The sequence below is a fragment of the Somniosus microcephalus genome, chromosome 2 (genome assembly GCF_052327205.1).
Source record: "Somniosus microcephalus isolate GS21.2 chromosome 2, FLI_Smic_1.0, whole genome shotgun sequence".
NCBI lineage: Eukaryota > Metazoa > Chordata > Chondrichthyes > Squaliformes > Somniosidae > Somniosus > Somniosus microcephalus.
Genome location: NC_140988.1, coordinates 184,591,537 through 184,611,379, shown reverse-complemented (window position 1 = coordinate 184,611,379; position 19,843 = coordinate 184,591,537). Strand labels below are relative to the sequence as shown.

The following is a 19,843-nucleotide window of genomic DNA, read 5'->3' as shown; positions in this document are numbered from 1 at the left end:
TGTTAGTGCTGAGGAACTGGATTGGGATTGCGTCAGTTTATGCCACAGAGGATCTTTACAGGCAGTGGAGGAGAATTTCACCCCCACCGCTCCAGTATGCATTTCAATTCAACTCCCAGAAGAATGTGCTAACCTACTAAGCCACCAAGTTCTGCCAAGCAGTACTTTGTATTTTGGTGTAGTATTACAAATGAAGCCTTCAGAGAGCTAACAACATGGAACATATATTTAGTTATCCTTGGAATGCTGATGTACAGATTAAAATGTAGGTGTCCAAAAAATGTCATCTGATTAAGGGACTATCTCGATTTAAGTTTTTATTTAAGCTTACACTGGTCTTGTATTGTGATAATCACAGACATGTTTTAAATGAAAAATCAACTATCTGTCCCAAACTGCGGTGAGATTTCAGATAAGCACATATCTGATGTCGTAAATTTGGAATCCAAGTAATCGCTCCAATTGCATTTTCATTGCCAAGCATAATGAATATTGTTAGCCCAGCACATCCATCTTGTCACTGACAAATGAATAAGATATAAAAGATTATATTCAGGAGATTCCCCTTTTTAACATGCTGTTTAGAAACCAGGCAACAAGGTGTGCAGCTTAATGAAGAGTCATAGTCATAGAGTCATAATGGCACAGAAGGAGGCCATTCGGTCCATCGAGTCCGTGCCGGCTCTCTGTAGAGCAATCCAGTCAGTTCCATTCCCCCGCTCTATCCCCGTAGCCCTGCAAGTTTATTTCCCTCAAGTGCATGTCCAGTCTCCCTTTGAAAACATTGAGTGTCTCCGCCTCCACCACTTCCAGCAGCGAGTTCCAGGTCCTCACCACTCGCTGCGTAAAAAGTTTTACCTCACATTCCCCCCTGTATCTCTTGCCCAAAACCTTAAATCTGTGTCCCCTAGTCCTTGTACCATCAGCTAGTGGGAGCAGCCTTTCCCCGTCTAGCCTATCCAAACCCGTCATAGTCTTGCACACCTCTATCAAATCACCCCGCGACTTCCTTTGCTCTAATGAAAACAAATCCAGCTTCTCCAACCTGTCCTTGTAGCTAAGAGCTGGGCTATAAAGGAGTGTGGAGTGTCTTACAACCCTTTGATTTTTATAGTAATAGCTATTACTCCTTGTACTGGCCGCGCTAGACATGCTCCTATCTAGTTATCCAGCAAGTTAAACACTTATTCAAAATAATTCTTCGTGAAGCCGTTTGCTGTTTGAAGCCTTTACTTGAACAATTTTTGTGAAACTGTAAACAAAGATAAAGTATGTTTTGTACATAAACTGAGTACTATACATTCGATATTACACAAGATATAAACATATTATTGTCAAAATACTACTCTTGACAACGTTGCTATTATGCTAACAAACAAAGATACTCACAGATATTGCGCTTGGCCTAACATATGAAATCAGATTACATTGGATTGTGAAACCCTCATGGAATCCTCCATTACTGCCAGGTTCTTCCTGGAATTCTACTTCCTGGGTTACACAGGAAGAAAGGTACAAAGGTCAAATGACCTCACACAGGCAGAAAGGAACAAAGGTCAAATGACCTCTGTTTCATACAAACACTCTGCTAACACATAACCACCACCAGAGGGTGCTATCTGCACATAAAATAGTCCATCGGTCCAGAACACTCCTTTCTTTCAAACAACGTTTTAGCAACGTCGGCTTTACCAAGCAGATTCTTGGATATTAATTAAAGCAATTTGCACTAACAATATTGTTACTCCTGCAATAGATCCCATATTTGTTCTAAAACTCTTCAGTCACTTTTTAAAGTATTGTCAAAAAACTAAGCATGAACAAAAACTCAATACTTCTAAAGTACTTACGTTAAAAGTTTCCATCATTGTGTACAGTTCTTTTGAGGAGAAATGCTTATGGGTATACTTGAGGGAAAATGTGGCAACATAACAGGAATGTTTGAGTAGGTTAAAACATGTGAAAACCATACGGTGAAGGAAAATCATAGAGGATGTCTGATCACAGTGGTCTTCTGAGCACAGCAGTGAAACGGGAGACTTATTATCACCATGCAAATGTAAATATAGACACTTCATGACCATAATAAGTGATGAGAAATTTACAAAGCTCAGACATATTAGTACTCTTCCAGATGCTACCTAGCAGCACTTATGGCAAATCAGAGATCAGGAAAAGACCTTTCTCTACACAAGAGGGTGCAGTAAAAGACATCACTGTAATGAAGGTCAGCTGTATTTTGTATAGTAGTATTCAGTTCCAACAAGCATGATCTTAAATTTTTATCAGGATTCAGCAGTACTGGCAGGAATTGTTGCTGCTTTTGTTGAAATGTCTAGTAACTGAGCCAGAAATACTTCAATAAGTTTTGGCTATAGATCAGATACTCCACTGAACGGAGATAAGCAATCATCATCTTTTAAAGGGGTTGTCTAGGACCTGGGTTCAAATCCAGCCCAGAATAATGGGATGAAAATCTCATCAGTCTGCTGGCTACAATGGCCAGATGTGAAATGAGTTTTTGCAGTCTCAATCCAGGTCCCAGTGCGAATGGGGGAGATCTGCAACACAAAAACTGCCTCAGATTTGGCAGGCTTAAGGGTAGATAGTGTGGGAAATGGAAAAGATGCCACACTGGTGCAAAGGAAGTGTTCCTCTGAGGTTGAGGCTGAGGCTGAAGCACAATGCTGGGGATTGTAGAATGATCTTTACCATATGACTGTGCTGTGCTATACCTGGCCTGGGAGCGTGTGATGCTGAAATTAGATGCCTAAAATTGTTCCATTCCCCTGCACTAACCATCCTTCACCTTAATGAGTACAGCATTCCATCAGTACCCCTTTTTATAAATTACACAATTAAAAACATTTCATTTTTGATCACCCCCGCTTTAATTTTTCTTCCTGTCTTTTTCTGCTAATTGTTTCTTTAGATGGCTCTGCGCCACCACCAGCAATCGGGGAAACTGGTTTGGAGGAGGTTACTGAGCATTGAAGTGTATGGGAGCTGAATTAACATTGACGGATACAGTCATGCTTCTCGATTTAACTGCCTCAGTGTTTTGGGGTCAGTACCTCCTCTCAGCCACTCTCTTTGATAACGCTGTCAACGTGTGGTGTGCAAGTTCAAATATTCCCAGAACAAAAATTGTCATTATTTTTATATTTTTAAAAAATACAAACGAGATCTTACAGTCTTATTGGATACACTTGAATTTGATACTGTATATTTTTTAAATAAGTAGTCACAATATCTTTTACTTTTGTTATTACCTTAACTGTTTTCACATTTTAATTAGGGAGCACGAATTGGCCGAATAGATGCTTTTGTACAGAGCTTGGACAAGAACTTCATGGTTCCAGTAGGTGGTGCTATAGTAGCTGGTTTTGATGATGTCTTCATACAGGAAATCAGCAAAATGTACCCAGGTAATTCATTATCAGACACTATATGAGTTAACAAAGTAAATCTCAGTTATGATAATGAGATTTGCTGCAAGTTTAGCTTTCATTTATATCCAGATTGGCTGCTATGAACTCTTGATGCAAAATTCTGTTAAAGGCTCCTTAGCCTGGATTAGATTGAAGGCTCCTGAATGTAGGCTAAGGAAGGAATATAATATACATTCAGAACAAGGTTAAGTTCAGAGTGCTTTGATAAAACAGTCATTTCACTGTTGTCAATATTTATGAAATGAACAACAACCAACTTAAAACTATTCAAATGCAATTTTTTTCATTCATATATCAATTTGTAAATGGAAGTGCAAAAGGTTTAAAGTTATTTTAATGCCTCCTCAGCTGTACCCATCTGTTATATTACACTTGACAACATTTTTTTTAATATAAGGATGTGCCATAAAATATCAACCTGCTAGGACTAACATTTCCTTCTTTCCACCCTGCTTCCCCAAACTGCCTTTTTTGAAAAACCTTTTGGTTGCCACATTGGAAATTTTCTGATGCAAGGACGTGTTTTAAAAAGGGCTGTTTTATACATCGTGGGGTGAAATTTCTGCAGTGTTCTCCTACTCTCTCATTGTAACTTCAGTGAACGATTGATGGAAATCCTGGAGAAATGGTGGGATCAGCCATTTATGCTGCTTCTCTGTGATTTCCACTGAAGTTATGGAAGGAGATTAGGAGACACCACCCCCCTTGAAATTTTATGACCATGAGTTAGTCATAGCTGAAATGCAGTATAGTACTATATAATTATGTTGCTTAAAAAAAATGAGGGTGTAATGTTCAGTGCCAGTATTTTTTAAGCTGCAATTGTCTGTACTCAAAAATTGTTCAGTCAGATTTGCTGTTTGGGACATTTGTGGTAAGGTATAATGATATAATGGGCAGGATTTTCATTGAGCCATGGAGGCGGGATTGGAGGCGTGTGGGGGGGTTAAAATTGCAAAAACTGGCATGTGGGTCCCCCCCCGCCTGGTTCCCGACTCCGAGCAATTTTAACTCAGTCATGTCTGATTTACCCGACTCCGTCCCGCATCCAACAGGTGGGACTGGTCGTTGAGGCCCTTAACAAGCACTAAATGGCCTCTATAATCCTATTTTAAAAGGCCCATGCGATTTTAACCCTTTTCCCATGTGAAACACACCTGGTGGGAAACACGATGGTGAAACCTGGTGGGAGCACTATTGGATTGCTGACTATCGACTGCAGGTCAACCATTAAAGAGGAGATTTGATCAGCCATCATTTGCAGGTGGCACGCCTTAGTGGTCTCAGGTCTGGGGCAACTTTTTGAAGGCTTAACCACACCTGTGGAAGGTTGGAGCCTGATACCCATCTCCAGTGTGACCTCCTGGGAAACCCCTCTCGCCACCTTCACTCAGCGCTTCCTCAACTGAGGCATATACCAGAAACATGGGAGCCATTTATTTCCTTCCCATCTGAGCATTAGAGGAGCTCGAGCACCAGCCACGGCACCAGCAGAACCAGGAACAACAGCAGCACCAACAACAGCAGCAGCAGCAAGAGCGCCAGGCTGCTGCTCACCCACCTGAACCTGCACAGGCCAGAAGGGGCCAGTGCCTGGAAGCCCGTCGGCGCAGGAGATAGCCCCCAAACAGAGTCTACAGACACAGGGTCAGCTACCTCAACATGTCTGAGCAGCAGTGCCAAAGGCGGCTCCGACTTTTGCGAGAGGTAGTGACTGACATCTGCGCAATGCTACAGCAAGACCTGCTGCCCAGAGGACCAAGTGGACAACCCTTACCAGTGGCCGTCAAAGTCACCACCGCACTCAACTTTTTTGCCTCAGGCTCATTCCAGGGATCAGCAGCAGACATCAGCGGCATCTCCCAGGCGGCCACACACACTTACATCATGTAGGTAACCGATGCCCTCTTTGCCCTCGCGCACAATGACATCCATTTCACCAAGGATCGAGCAAGTGTCACGGCGCGAGCGGTTGGATTAGCTCATCTGGCAGGCGTTTCCAAGGGTGCAGGGCGTCGTTGACTGCACACATGTGGCCCTTAAGGCACCCCATCGCAATCCAGGTATTTTTGTCAACCGCAAGGGCTTCCACTCCCTTAACGTTCAGCTGTGTGACCACAAGAAGGAAATTTTGCATGTTTGTGCCAAGTACCCTGGCAGTTGCCGTGACTCCTTCATACTGCGCCAGTCTAGTGTGCCTCCGCTATTCAGTCCGCCAGACCAACTTAACGGATGGCTACTTGGAGACGAGGGCTATCCCCTGAGGACGTGGCTAATGACGCCGTTGAGGAGCCCATCCAATGAAGCTGAGGAGAGCTACAACTCCAGCCACATGTCCACCAGAGCCATAATCGAGCAAACCATCGGTTTGCTAAAAATGCGCTTCAGATGCCTGGATAGATCAGGTGGAGCCCTGCAGTACTCAGCAGCCAGGGTCTCCAGAATCATCGTGGTTTGCTGTGCACTTCACAACATGGCACAGTGTCGTGGCTTGCAGATTCCTGAGGACCAAGTGGCTCCTCACATATCCTCCTCAGATGAGGAGGAGGAGGAGTGCGAAAACGAATATCCTGCAGAGGCCCATCAACCAGCGGCAGCATTATGCGAGAACATTGCTGCCCGGGATGCAAGGAACGCACACATCCTGGCCAGATTTGCTTAGCCTAGTCAATCAAACACTTTTTCCTCGCAGCTTCTTACCAGAGCATTGACAATGGCCAAGAACCAGAGGATTCCTAGCACTCTGACCACCATACTGACAGTTGCAAGTATTCCTAAGCCCTCAATGTGGAAGTCCCAATAGCGAAATGACAGGTGCCACAACTGCAACATTTGCCATCAGAATTTTTATGGACAATAACGAAGTGATGGCATTTTTACAGTAAACACAAAATTGCACCCAAGTGACTACCCTTGTGACTTTGTGCAGAATTTTCCTCTTACGCGTGCTCCTACGTGGTGCCTCCCCTGTGGCTTCAGCAGATGTGGAGGCCCCTTGCTCACTTTGCTGCTGCTCCTGTCTCGACACCTTTGGCGGGCGTCCTCTGGGGTTGCAAGCCTGTGAGGGCTCGTCAGCAGTCTGCTGCTCCTGCGGCTGTGCAGGCGTTGAGATGCCTATCTCACTTGAGTGTGGACTCTGGTGGGGATCTGACTGAGGGCTCTGCAGTGGCATGGAAGTGTGAGCGCTTGGAGAGGAGCCCCCACTTCCTTGAGGCCTGCCACCAACCTCCCTCTCATGGGTCAGGTCCCCTTCAGCGCCTGCAAGTGGCTGGAGAGCACCTTGCTGCACATCAGGGGGGCCATGGGGACCCGTATCTGCAATGGCAGTCCTACTCAGAAGGACTTCCATGAAGGCCTGGTTTCTCTGTTCAATAGATGCCCATCACTCCTCAAGAGATGTCATTCTATTCTGAACAATGACCATGTTTTCCATACCCTGGCGACTAAGCTCCTCCAGGGCCGTAGCCATCCTCTCCTCTACGGTAGCCATCCTTTCCACGGAGGTAGCCATCCTTTCCGTGGTGATGCGTTCATGCGCCAATGACTCCACAAAGGCTATGCTCATGTTCGCTATGGACTCCTCCATTCACTCCACACTCGCAGCGACCCTGGAGACAAAACCTGCCAGAGACTCCTGCATCTGTGCCTGGAGTTCCATCGCCGCTGACCTCATGGATGAACCCAGAGGCAGAGGGTCGACATGCTGCTGAGCCGAGCTGGCAGAGTCCTGCGCCCTCCGACTAGGACTCTCCACTGCTGTCCCTGTCTCCACAATCTGCTGATGCTCACTTGTGAGCTGTGATACACCAGGTGACAACACTACTCTATGGCCCGAGGGTCCCACCGAGGTGTGAGTGGCTGCGCTGGTGCTGGGTGCGCAGATTTCTGGTGACGCTGCGCCCTCAGAGGTTGCAACTTCCTCTGAGGAGTCTGGCTGCTCAGCCTCTTCTTCCTGGCTAGGGGGGACGGATGCTTGTGATGGTCCTGTGGGGGAGTAAAGGAAAGAGTCAGAGATGTGATGCCAAGGCTACATGCACATTGCTTTTTGCAGATGCTCATAAGTCCATCTGTTAGAGCTTCACAATCATTATCAGCGACTCATGCAATGTCAAAGAGAGGGATGGGAAACTTTTCTGTCACCAGCTTGCTGTGTTGCACCCGTCTGTCCGTCCCCCACATGCGTATCATCCTTCATTCCCACTGTTTCCAGTACTGCCTCATCCCAGGGAGTCAGGTGGGCTATTGCGGCTGCCCCTCCTCCTGTCCTGTCTCGCTCTCTTTTGTTGTGAGCTCTCTTTTCCTGCAATGAGGGAGACAAGTGGAGGTTGAGTGAAAATGAAGGAGTGAGTGTAGAGATTGCATAGCATAGATACTTAGAAGGAGACAAAGATGGAGTGAGGTTGCAAGACCAAGGGCCCTCCTTGTGTTGTCAATTGTGTTCAAAACATCACAGTGATAGGGAGTGTGAGGGCTGCATGGTGGAATAGTTATGTGAATGTGAGCATAGAGAGAGAGGGAATGGGTTAGGGTGCATGGATGTCAGTGTCAAGTGGGATGTGAAGGAAGAGATTGCTGAAGCTGAGTGCTGTTGAGGAAAGGCAATGGGGATCAGATTGAGGGTGATGGGAAATTCATACTCACTTTTCCAGTGCGCTGAAGGTCATGAAATCTTTTCCGGCACTGAATCCAGGTTCTTCGTGTGACTCCCAAGGAGTTGACCTCCTCAGCCACCGGCAATCACACTGCCTTAGTCTGCTTGGGAGGCCTCTTGGGAAGAGCACCTCCCTGTTGGCCCTAGCCCCATCCACCAATACCTTCAGGGCCACCTCGTCGAAGCGAGGAGCTGATCTCGGCCTCCCGCTTGTCATCTTTCCTGCAGGTTTCTCACACCAAACGGAGAAAGCTTGGCAGCCTGCAGAAGAAGCAAGGCTTGCTGTAGACCTTAAATGCAGCAGCAATGATGACGTCATCGGAGGCGACTTTCAGTCAGGAAAAACTCATTTGCCAAGGGTTCCCACACGTTGGAAATCAATTGGACAGTTAAGTTAAAATTGCATCAATCTCCCACATCCATTTAGATTCGGATGGATAACACGAAATGCGAATAACACGACACCAGCCCGCACCTGAGTTAAAATCCTGCCCAATGTGTAGAATATTAAAGCAACATCCTCAGTAACCAATTCTGCTGCTGAATGCTCTGAACTGTGTTGTAAAGACGTCCAGTTGTAATAATGGCCCGGCTTTTGGTGTGAGCGGCGAAGGAACAGCTTTTGCTGTTCACTTCGCGTACAGTTGCCTAAAGGCTTTTTGCGGGCTTGTCAACGGAGATTTTTAGTAATCAGGCGTCTGTTTGATGTCGGTGCCCTCTACAGGGGATCTGTGGCGTCTTGTGAGCAGGTCAATTAATAGGGAGGCTTTTCAACCAGTCAGATTGAAGAATCCTCACTGAGACATGCAGACAGCAAAGCAGGAATTAAAAAAACAGGAAATATAAATTACACAGGAATATAGGGACGGGAGTAGGCTATTGAGCCCCTTGAGCCTGTTCCACCATTCAATGATATCATGGCTGATCCGTGACCTAACTCTATATACCCACCTTTGGCCCATATCCCTTCATACGTTTGGTTAACAAAAAGCTATCAATCTCCGATTTAAAATTAACAATTGATCTAGCATCAATTGTCATTTGCGGAAGAGAGTTCCAAACTTCTACCACCCTTTGTGTGTAGAAATGTTTCCTAATTTCACTCCTGAAAGGTCTGACATTTTTAGACTGTGCCCCCTAGTCCTAGAATCCCCAACCAGCGGAAATCGTTTCTATCTACCCTATCTGTTCCTCTTAATATCCTGAAAACTTCAATCAGATCACCCCTTAACCGTCTAAATTCTAGGGAATACAACCCTAATTTGTGTAATCTCTCCTCGTAACTTAACCCTTGAAGTTTGGGTATCATTCTGGTAAACCTGCGCTGCACTCCCTCCAAGGCCAATATATCCTTCCTAAGGTGTGGTGCCCAGAACTGCTCACAGTACTCCAGGTGTGGTCTAACCAGGGCTTTGTATAGCTGCAGCATCACTTCTACCCCCTTGTATTCTAGTCCTCTAGATATAAAGGCCCGCATTCCATTAGCCTTTTTGATTATTTTCTGTACCTGTTCATGACATTTTAATGATCTATGTACATGGGTCCCCAAGTCTCTTTGGACCTCCACTGTTTTTAGTTTTTCACCATTTAGAAAGTACCCTGTTCTATCCTTTTTAGGTCCAAAGTGGATGACCTCACATTTGCCGACATTGAAATACATTTGCCACAGTTTTGCCCATTCACTTAATCTAGCGATATCACTTTATCATTTTATGCTTTCATCTACACTGCCTACAATGCCGCCTATCTTTGTGTCATCGCCAAATTTGGATATATGACTTTCTATGCCATCATCTAAGTCATTAATAAATATTGTGAATAGTTGAGGTCCCAACACAGATCCCTGTGAGACACCACTAGTCACATCCTGCCAATTACAGTACCTGCCCATTATCGCTACTGCCTGTCTCCTGCCACTCAGCCAATTTCCTAGCCAGGTCAATAGTTTTCGCTCAATTCTGTGGGCTTCTACCTTAACAGTTTCTTATCTGGGACTTTATCAAATGCCTTCTGAAAGTCCATATAAATAACATCAATAGACATTCCCCTGTCCACTACTTTAGTCACCTCCATAAAAAAATCCAATCAGGTTTGTCAGGCATGACCTACCTTTCACAAATTCATACTGGCTCTCTCTGATCAACTGAACATTTTTGAGGTGTTCAGTCACCCTATCCTTAATTATAGACTCTAGCAACTTCCTGACAACAGATGTTAGGCTAACTGGTCTATAATTCTCTGGTTTCCTTCTATTACCATTCTTAAATAGCAGAGTGACATGCGCAATTTTCCAATCTAAAGGAATGGTTCCTGAATCGAGAGAACTTTGGAAGATTATACTTAGGGCATCTACAATGTGCTCATTTACTTCCTTTAAAACCCTGGGGTGGAAACCATCTGGTCCTGGGGATTTGTCACTCTTTAGTGCCATTATTTTCTTTATTACTGTTATTTTACTTATGTTAATTTTATTGAGCCCCTGTCACCGATTCAATATTAGTTTCCTTGGGATTTCTGGCATGCTCTTCCTCTACTGTAAATACTGACGCAAAGTACTTATTCAACATGTCTGCCATTTCTTTATTATCATTGACAATATCTCCGCTTTCAGTCTTTTAAGGTGCCAACATTATTCCTGACCACCCTCTTTCCTAATATAGTTGTAAAAGATTTTGTGTTGATTTTGATATCCCTTGCAAGTTTCTTTTCATACTCCCTTTTTGTAGCTCTTACTATCTGTTTTGTGACCCTTTACTGTTCTTTGTATCTTTCCCATTAGCCAGATCTGTGCTTTTTTTGCATTTTTGTATGTTTTTTCTTTTAGTTTTCTGCTGTCTCATGGCTGGTTTTTGGCAAGTAGAGCCCTTGTCCCTCAGGGGTATAAACTGGTTCTGTATCACATTAAATTATTTGTTGAACATCTCCCACTGATCCTCCGTCGTTTTACCTATTAACAGATTTGCCCAATTTACTATGGACAGTCTCTGTCTCATCCCATTACATTTAAATCATTGTACAGGAAGCAAAATAAAGATTGGGACATACACATGGGATTAAGGGGAAGACATAAAAGAGCAAAACAGAAAAACTATTTTAAAAAAAAATTTACATTTTTTTTTTAAGAATCTGCAACATTAGTTTTCTTCCGAGGAAATGAGACTCCACACTTGTCAAATTAATTTTTCAGGGCCAGAGAAGTTGTTCAGCAGTTATTATCACTTATTATGCCGTTAAAAACTCAGTTACTCCTGATTGAACAAGCACCAACTTTTTCAGCCATTTTTAGAGCGAGAATAGTGGCTAACAGTGATCTCTGTACAGATTCCATCAGCGAGGACTGCAACAGCATACCCTGTGGAGGAGCAGGGTATCACTGACAACAACTGCCGGATTTCCGCGTTTAACTGCGCATGTGCGGACGCCAGAAGTTGCTGTCAGTTTTACCCAGTAATAACGGCGAGCACTGACAGCCTAGTACATCAAAATCCGGGCCATTGTTTTTTAAACCCACATCTATTTACCATCAAGAGAATGCTGTTGTCCTTTTCTGCCTGCAGTGTATTTTCGATTCAGTGACATTACTGTGACCTGTTTGTCCTCTGTGGCTATGCTGTATACTGCTGTACCAAATCTTTGGCTGCCAACAAAAGAAATACCCGTTAAGGCTAAAATTCTGTGTTTTTTGTCATACTTTCTGTACAGTCACAGAGCACAGCCAGTCACATTTGGAGCTTACAGCACTGAAATGTAACCTTCTATTCTCATTCCAGAAGTCTTTTTAAGTGTAATCGCTAAAAATGCCATAATTTTTCAGTTACAAGTCAGAAATATCTTTGCTTTTTAAAATAATTATTTTGTTTTCACCCTCAAGATTCCTCTGATTTTTGTCTGATTACAACTATGAAGTGCCTCGGGGTATATAGATAAAGGTGCTATTTAAATTCTCCCCTCCCCTCTCCTATCCTGAAGGTAGTGAGTCATAAAGGAGCAAGGCTGAGTTGGCCTGGTAGCCCAGTTGCCCCCGCCCCCACCGGACTCCCTATATCTTGCCCAGGTGTCTATTCTTCATGTGTGAGGCTAGGGAGTAAGTGGATGAGGTTAATTGACTGTGGGGGCCATCACAGTCGAGCTCAAACCAGTCACCATTTAGCAGCGACCATTGCACAGTGATCATAAATGGGATTTTCCCCATCTTCATCTCCAGATCTCCAGCCCAGGGAATTTGCGGCCAGCTATAGCATCACCATTTGCTGCCCTGACTTAGGCTAACTAACACTTCCCAGTGCAGGAATTGAACTTGGAATCTTCCTGGTCTGTATGGCTTAGTGCCACTACTGAAACATTGGCGAACCTCTACTTTCTGTTATATAATTTGGAAATAGTTACGTTAAATATGAAAGATGTTTCCTGTTGACATTTCCAGGCCGAGCTTCAGCATCGCCCTCAACGGATGTTCTTATTACATTGCTATCACTCGGTGTGAACGGCTATAAGCGCCTCTTAAAAGAAAGAAAGGTGAGTTCACGGTGTTCCAGGCCTGGAGCCCAAATGTACACTGCACTACTCTATATTTTTCTGTTTGCATTTCAATACTGTACAAATGGCCATCATGTTGCAATTTCAATTGTATTGAATTATTAATAGTTTTTTTTAAGTTGCTCTTCTAAGGTATACTTGCATCTGCTTTTCTGTTATAGTTTGTGTTTTTTTCTGATGTCTTGTACAACGAGTTTGTGCAAAGAACAACCAATTACATTTCATACATTTCCATCCTTCTGACCTTAACGATGTACAATAACCGAGAGTTCCAGTGTAATTCTTTTATACCACTATGCTTTTAAAACAGAAAACATTTTTCTGAGGCTAGTTTTCTTCTAAAGGTGCCAAGTGCCTGATGAGTACAGCATCTCTGAGGTGCACTATGCCTGTCAGAGGAGAAACATAGAAACAGAAGATAGGAGCAGGAGTAGGCCATTCGGCCCCTCAAGCCTGCTCCGCCATTCAATGAGATCATGGCTGAGCATCCAAATTCAGTACCCTGTCCCTGCCTTCTCCCCATATCTCTTGAACCCTTTAGCCTTAAGAAATATATCTAACTCCTTCTTGAATATATTTAATGAATTGGCCTCCACTGCCTTCTGTGGTAGAGAATTCCACAGGTTCACCACTCTCTGGGTGAAGTAATTCCTCCTCATCTCTGTCCTAAATGGCTTACCCCTTATCCTTAGACTGTGACCCCTGGTTCTGGACTCCCCGGCCATCGGGAACATCCTTCCTGCATCTAGTCTGTCTAGTCCTGTTAGAATATTATAAGTTTTAATGAGATCCCCTCTCATTCTTCTAAACTCCAGCGAGTATAAGCCCAATCGACCCAATCTCTCCTCATACGTCATTCCTGCCATCCCAGGTATCAGCCTGGTGAATATTCGCTGCACTCCCTCCATGAGGTGCCTGAGAGACCTGCAGCTGTGCTCCTGTTGGCTGGCATTGTGGTCGGTGGCTGCTGTTGGAGAGCCAGAAGGCAGCGAGGCTTGAAGATCGCCCTCAGGCGGGAGGAGGATGCCTTTCCATCTTCTGTGATGACACCCCTTTCATCTTCACTGGAGCTACCCTCACCAAGCTGCACCCACTACTGTCCCCTTGGACTCTGCTAGTGAACCAACAGTCACCACCCCTCGCCAGGTTCCCCTTCAGAATGCCTGTTCACTCTAGGACAAGTCACAGAATCACAGAATCCCCACAGTGCAGATAGAGGCCATTTCGGCCCATCGAGCCTGCACCGACACATATCCCACCCGATCCCCGTAACCCCTACACCAACACATATCCCACCCTATCTCCGTAACCCCACACATTTTAATCCCCCTAACACTAAGGGTCAATTTATCATAGCCAATCAACCTAACCTGCACATCTTTGGACTGTGGGAGGAAACCGGAGCACCCGGAGGAAACCCACGCAAACACGGGGAGAATGTGCAAACTCCACACAGACAGTCACCCGAGGCTGGATTTGAACCCGGGTCCCTGGCGCTGTGAGGCAACAGTGCTAGCCACTATGCCACCGTGCCCTTGTCATCCATGATTTTATTGTGGATGATTGCATTGACATCCTGGCTTTGACTGAGTAGGTGACAACGCCTTGCCCCTTATGGAAACCTCCTGCCTGGCTATACGCTCCAGCACCTATCCTGCCCAAAGCACCACGGTGGTGATATGGCCCTTTTCACCAAATCACACCATGGTCTCTTCCTCTACTCTTCTGTTACCTTCTTCTCCTTCAAGCACTTAATCTTGTTTCAACCTTGTTTTCTGATTACACCTCTGTGATACACCTTGGGATTTTTTTTATACTAAGGGCGCAATATTCCCACATTACAACAGTGACTACCCTTCAAAAGTACTCAATTGGCTGTAAAGTGCTTTGGAACGTCCTGAGGTTGTGAAAGGCGCTATATAAATGCAAGTCTTTCTTCTTTTCTTTATATAACTAGCAATTTGTTGCTGTACGGCTTGCATTTCCCCCCTCCACCACACCCAACCCCGCCCCAAGATTCCTGATGACCCACTCGGCTCAGGTCCTTGTGCCAAGTTTCTTCGGGTGCACCTCGATTGGAGATCCCAATGACTGTAGGAAGAGTGAAGCTAGCAAAGAACTGGTACAGGCACAATGGACCGAATGGCCTCCTTCTGTGTTGTATCATTCTATGATTAGTTGCAGTGTTGAGCAGCTTCTCCAAGCCACAGTAATATGCATTGTCTGGCATTGTGATAGCAGTATTTCAGTATCTAAATAGATTTCTCCTTGTGCATAGTTATTATCAATTTATAGGTGGTGTTTGCTGTGTACATTTGTCCATTGAGGACTGTTGAGACTGACCCGATCAGTCACAACTGGCCATACTCTTTTAAAACTTTCAGTTTAAAATTTTCAGAGATTAGATTATAAGACAGCACTCTGAGCTGAGACTCACATGAAATGGGTGTGAACGGTCCATATGTGCCATGATACCCAGACCCCAACATATTACTGCTATGATCTTCTGGTTGGTTCACATATGTGTTAAATAAGAAGTGTGAATTCTCTCTTAAGAAAGTGGAACATTTTCCAATATGAACAAACTGTGATGCTTGTTTTCTTGGACATTCATCCAAACAAAAACCACGGCAAAATTCTTGTGAATCTCCCATTTCTTGTCTATTTTCCTGATGTAAGTTTAAAGAATCTTTCTTCAATACTTAAGACAAAAAGATTACTTTTGTATTGCATGCTAAACAATAATTGACTATAAATGTCTTATCTGTTTCAATGCAACATTATCAGTAAAAAAGACTAAATTATAAAACCAACCACAACAACAAATACAAGGGGCTGGATTTTCATTGAGGAGTCGGGTAGGAGGCGGGACTACAACTTTAGGGGTTGTAGTCCCGCCTCCATCGAGTTCTAGCCAACCCACGCGATTTTGACTTGATTGACCTTGTTGAGCCCGCTCAGTGACCTTTTGACAGATGAAATATCAGCGTTTCACAGCTGTTTGAAGCTGTCAAACACTGACAATCTGTACTCCAAGTTAATTCCGTCCTGTCAGGATGATTTAGAGATCTCCCCAGAACAGAAAGCTGAATGCTGGAACTTTTGACAGATTGCGGCCATTCTGCTTTCTGTGCCGGTGAGATGAGGGACTCCCAAGACCTGAGGGAAGGAAGGCTGTAAAGGTAAGTAAATGTAAGTAAAACTTCTTTAAACACACCAAATACACTTACCTCTGCACTCATGCACCCATCACTCACCTGAACACCGGACATCTCGACCCCTCCAAGCCCTTCATCCCGACGGCCCGCCTCGCTAACTTGGTGTGGTTTGGAGCCGTCGGGAATCCCACATTTTCAACAATGAAAATAGGGATTAGGCTAAAAACTGCCTGTTAACTACCTGTTAACAGGCAGTTAATTGGCACTAATCCCCTTCCCGCCTCGGGGAGGCAGGTCCCAGCGCGAGTCAGGTACCCGCCTCCTTTGAAACTGGCATGGAGGCGAGATGGGTTAGTGCCCCCCCCCCCCCCCCGATTTTGAGATTTTAACCCCCCACACGCGTCCAATCCTGCCTAATGAAAATCCTGCCCAAGATGTTATGGAGAATGAAACCTCATTAATCTGGATTTTACTAATTGATGACTTTTCAAATATGTTTGGCTGCTTGGTAAGAAAATGCTGTATTTGTCAAAATTAAACGTAGGGTTTATTCGTATTCCGTTATGAGCATAATCTAGATACAAGCACAACATTTGTTTCCAGAATAGTATTGTACACCATATCAGGATTCAGTTCCAACAGGCATATTTACATCAGATACAGAGGCTTGACTGCATTGAAATGCTGGGTCAGATTAGTCATCCCATAAATCCTTTTCAATTCCGGGAATTCCCAGTGGCGGGTCAGTTTGACTCTTGTGACGGGCGGCGCGGGCCGATCTGTGAGTGACGGTAAGATACAGGATCGTTCCCCGGGTTACAGGGGGTGCGCTCTGTTACTGAGTGAACTCCACTCTATTCAGGACACGGCTCTTGACACCCTGGGTGTTCAGCTCTAATATCTTATATAACACAGGGAGTGACTTTAAGGTGCAACAGGAACAGTTTGTTACTCAGCAGAGAGCGGCACCGAGCTCTGCAGGGTAGAGATTGGAGCTGTCTGTCCGTCTAATGTTCAATCATCAGCCCCATTTTTCCATCTGTACTCCTGTTCCAGGCTCTACAATCATTTACTATCAGTTTCACGGGAGGCTGTTTAGATTATTAAACCGGGACCAAAAGGAACACTGAGGGCAGAATACTGTCAGCATCAGACCCTAGTGAATGTACTGAACCGGGTCACAATACAGGGAATTGTCTGGGATATAGATTCCAGGGGAATGTACTGAACCGGGTCATAATACAGGGAATGGTCCGGGATATAAATTCCAGGGGAATGTACTGAACCGGGTCACAATACAGGGAATGGTCCGGGATATAACTTCCAGGGGAATGTACTGAACCGGGTCACAATACAGGGGATGATCCAGGATATAAGTAAAACAAAAATAATAAATATGTATGTTTAATTGTACAGAGTGACTCCTGCCAACGACAGGAAGCTGCGCAGAAGCGTACTGCACATTAATCTGGAACCCGTAGCTTCTATTTTTTCCAGAGCATTTTTCCTCACAGCCCGCTCTCTCCTGGCATTACATTTTTTTTTTAACGAACCCACTCCCGTGATGAACCGGCAGCACGCATGCACAGTCCGCTTCCAGTTCGTTGGCAGCAGCCGCGTCCTTAATTGTATAACTAATTTTGATACAGAAAAAATACATGTGTTGTATTACAAGGGGTCCATGGAATTTTTATAGCACGGGAGAGGGGCCACACTTTCATATTATGAGCATTATATAGTATTTATAATTTACATTTGGGGGGGGCGGGGTTGCGGGTCTTTGATTACTAATCAATTTGAAAATGGGTCCTTCATCAAAAATGTTTGAGAAGCACTGTCCTAGATTATGGAGGAAAAAAAATGTCCAGGCTTCCTGCCCCTTATCGCTCTTCAGTAACCTCTGCTGGCATGTGTGGGTGTTGGGCGAGGTCAGGGTCAGGCTCAGTTGCAGTGTCCCCATATGTCATGTTGTTGATTATCCTGCCGACACTCGCTGTTCAGGCTCTCACGTGCAGAATGGCCACTTGAGTGTGGTACTGGGAGTGCCTGGGACTCATTGAACCAATAGACTCATGGGGCTCAATTTTAATGGGGAAGGCGGGTTGGGGCGGTGGGGCTCCAAGACGATCGGGAAACCCGGGAGAATGAAAATTTAATGGCAGGGCCTGATTTGAATGGGAAACCTCTGTTTCCCACCCGCAGCCAACTAGATGGAGAGGCTGGCTAGCTCTGGGCAGGTAGGCCGCAGAGAGAAGGGAGGTATCGGGTGGGGGCCGGCGCCGGCCGGTGAGGGTGGGAGAATCACAGAATCACAGAAACCTCACAGTGCAGATAGAGGCCATTTCGGCCCATCGAGCCTGCACCGACACATATCCCACCCGATCCCCGTAACCCCTACACCAACACATATCCCACCCTATCCCCGTAACCCCACATATTTAATCCCCCTAACACTAAGGGTCAATTTTTATCATAGCCAATCAACCTAACCCGCACATCTTTGGACTGTGGGAGGAAACCGGAGCACCCGGAGAAAACCCACGCAAACACGGGGAGAATGTGCAAACTCCACACAGACAGTCACCCGAGGCTGGATTCGAACCCGGGTCCCTGGCGCTGTGAGGCAACAGTGCTAACCACTATGCCACCGTGCTGAGGGACTGAAAAGATCCGGGGCGGCCTGGAGGAGCAGGTTGGATCGCAAAAAGATCGGGGACCTGGGGGGGTGGTCTGAAAAGATCGTTCCAGTGGGGGAGGGGGGGTCGCAAAAAGATCGGTGGAAGCTGGAAGAGCAGCAGAGGAATCACAAAAAGATCGGCAGTGGGTCTGAACATCGATCAGGAGCCAGGAGCGGCCCTAGCAGCAGAGTGGGGGGGCGGTCTGAACATCGATCGAAGGCTGGAGGAGCGGACAGAGCAGCAGGGGGTTGGCCCGAGGAGCGGGGGTGGGGGGCGGATCCTAAGGATCATTCTCCCGGGTTTCCCGATCGCCTCGGAGCCCCACCGCCCCAACCTGCCTTCCCTATTAAAATTGAGCCCCATGGGGGAAATCCCGAGGATCAGAGGCCAGAGAAGCGGGGGTGGGGGGGAGGATCCCAAGGATCGGGGGGTGGTGGTGGGGGTGGGTGTTGAGATCGGAGACTTCATGGGGGGGCTTTGATCACAGGTACGCTGGCTCCAGGAGGTAAATGGAAAGGCACTTACCTCCTGGATCCAATAGTTCTTGTCTTGCTTTAGCTGGTGGGTTTCGCGAGGCATGCAAACAAGAAGTTAAATACAAAATGGAGGTTAAACCAGAGGCTTCCAGCCTCATTATAATATTTAAATGGCAAGCCCGCCTGCTAGCAGCGGTTTGGCTGCCCGCCCCTCATCCAGCTTCCGTTAAAACCGGAAGTGAGTGGATTGGTGGCGGGTTCAAGTCGGGATTCAGATTTTTAACACCTTAACTACCCACATGCCCCCAACCCACCCTGTTTTTTAAGGTTAAAATTCCCGCTGCTCTGGAAACAAGGAATTAGTGCCTTCATGAGAAGAGGAACAGGGAAGAGAAGAAAATTGACAGAAAAGCGAGGGGAAAGTTTCAATGTTATTGCAGTTCCAACAAAATAGCAAATTCTAATGGGGATTCCATAGCCAATTCCAAAAATGAGAGATTCTGATGGTACAAATTCAGATGCTAAATATGTTCATAAAACCATTTTGATGGTCATCTTGGATTTAACCAGCTAACAACCATTTTTCTCCTCCCCTGAAGGTGCTGATTTACTCCCCCAATCTAATAACCAGCTGGGTCTCTGTTTTTTGGCTTTCGAATGGCCACCTCAGATGGCCACTAGAGTCTGTGAAACCATACACCTACATCCAAGTTTTAAAGGAAGTGATATTTTGATAGTGCCCAGATATAGAAAAGGACACAACTGCTGCCAACAAAATAAAGTCGTTGCGCATATGCAGTTCTGGTGGTTCTCGCCGGACGTCCCACAGATTGATGAGAGAGAAAGGAAGGGAGGGAGTGGGGAAAAGAGATCGCTGCTGCCAAGCTGAGAA

At 45.5% G+C, this 19,843-nt stretch overlaps 1 protein-coding gene across 4 annotated transcripts in view; it reads left to right on the top strand.

Moving 5' to 3' along the window:
• sepsecs (Sep (O-phosphoserine) tRNA:Sec (selenocysteine) tRNA synthase) overlaps positions 1-19,843 on the top strand; it is a 130,107-nt gene that overhangs the window by 98,356 nt on the left and 11,908 nt on the right. For all 4 annotated transcript variants that reach the window (XM_085967986.1, XM_085967978.1, XM_085967970.1 and 1 more), the window contains exons 8-9: positions 3,299-3,428; positions 12,527-12,618. In XM_085967986.1, coding sequence (XP_085824112.1) covers positions 3,299-3,428; positions 12,527-12,618 — 222 coding nt within the window. The remainder of the gene's footprint in view (positions 1-3,298; positions 3,429-12,526; positions 12,619-19,843) is intronic.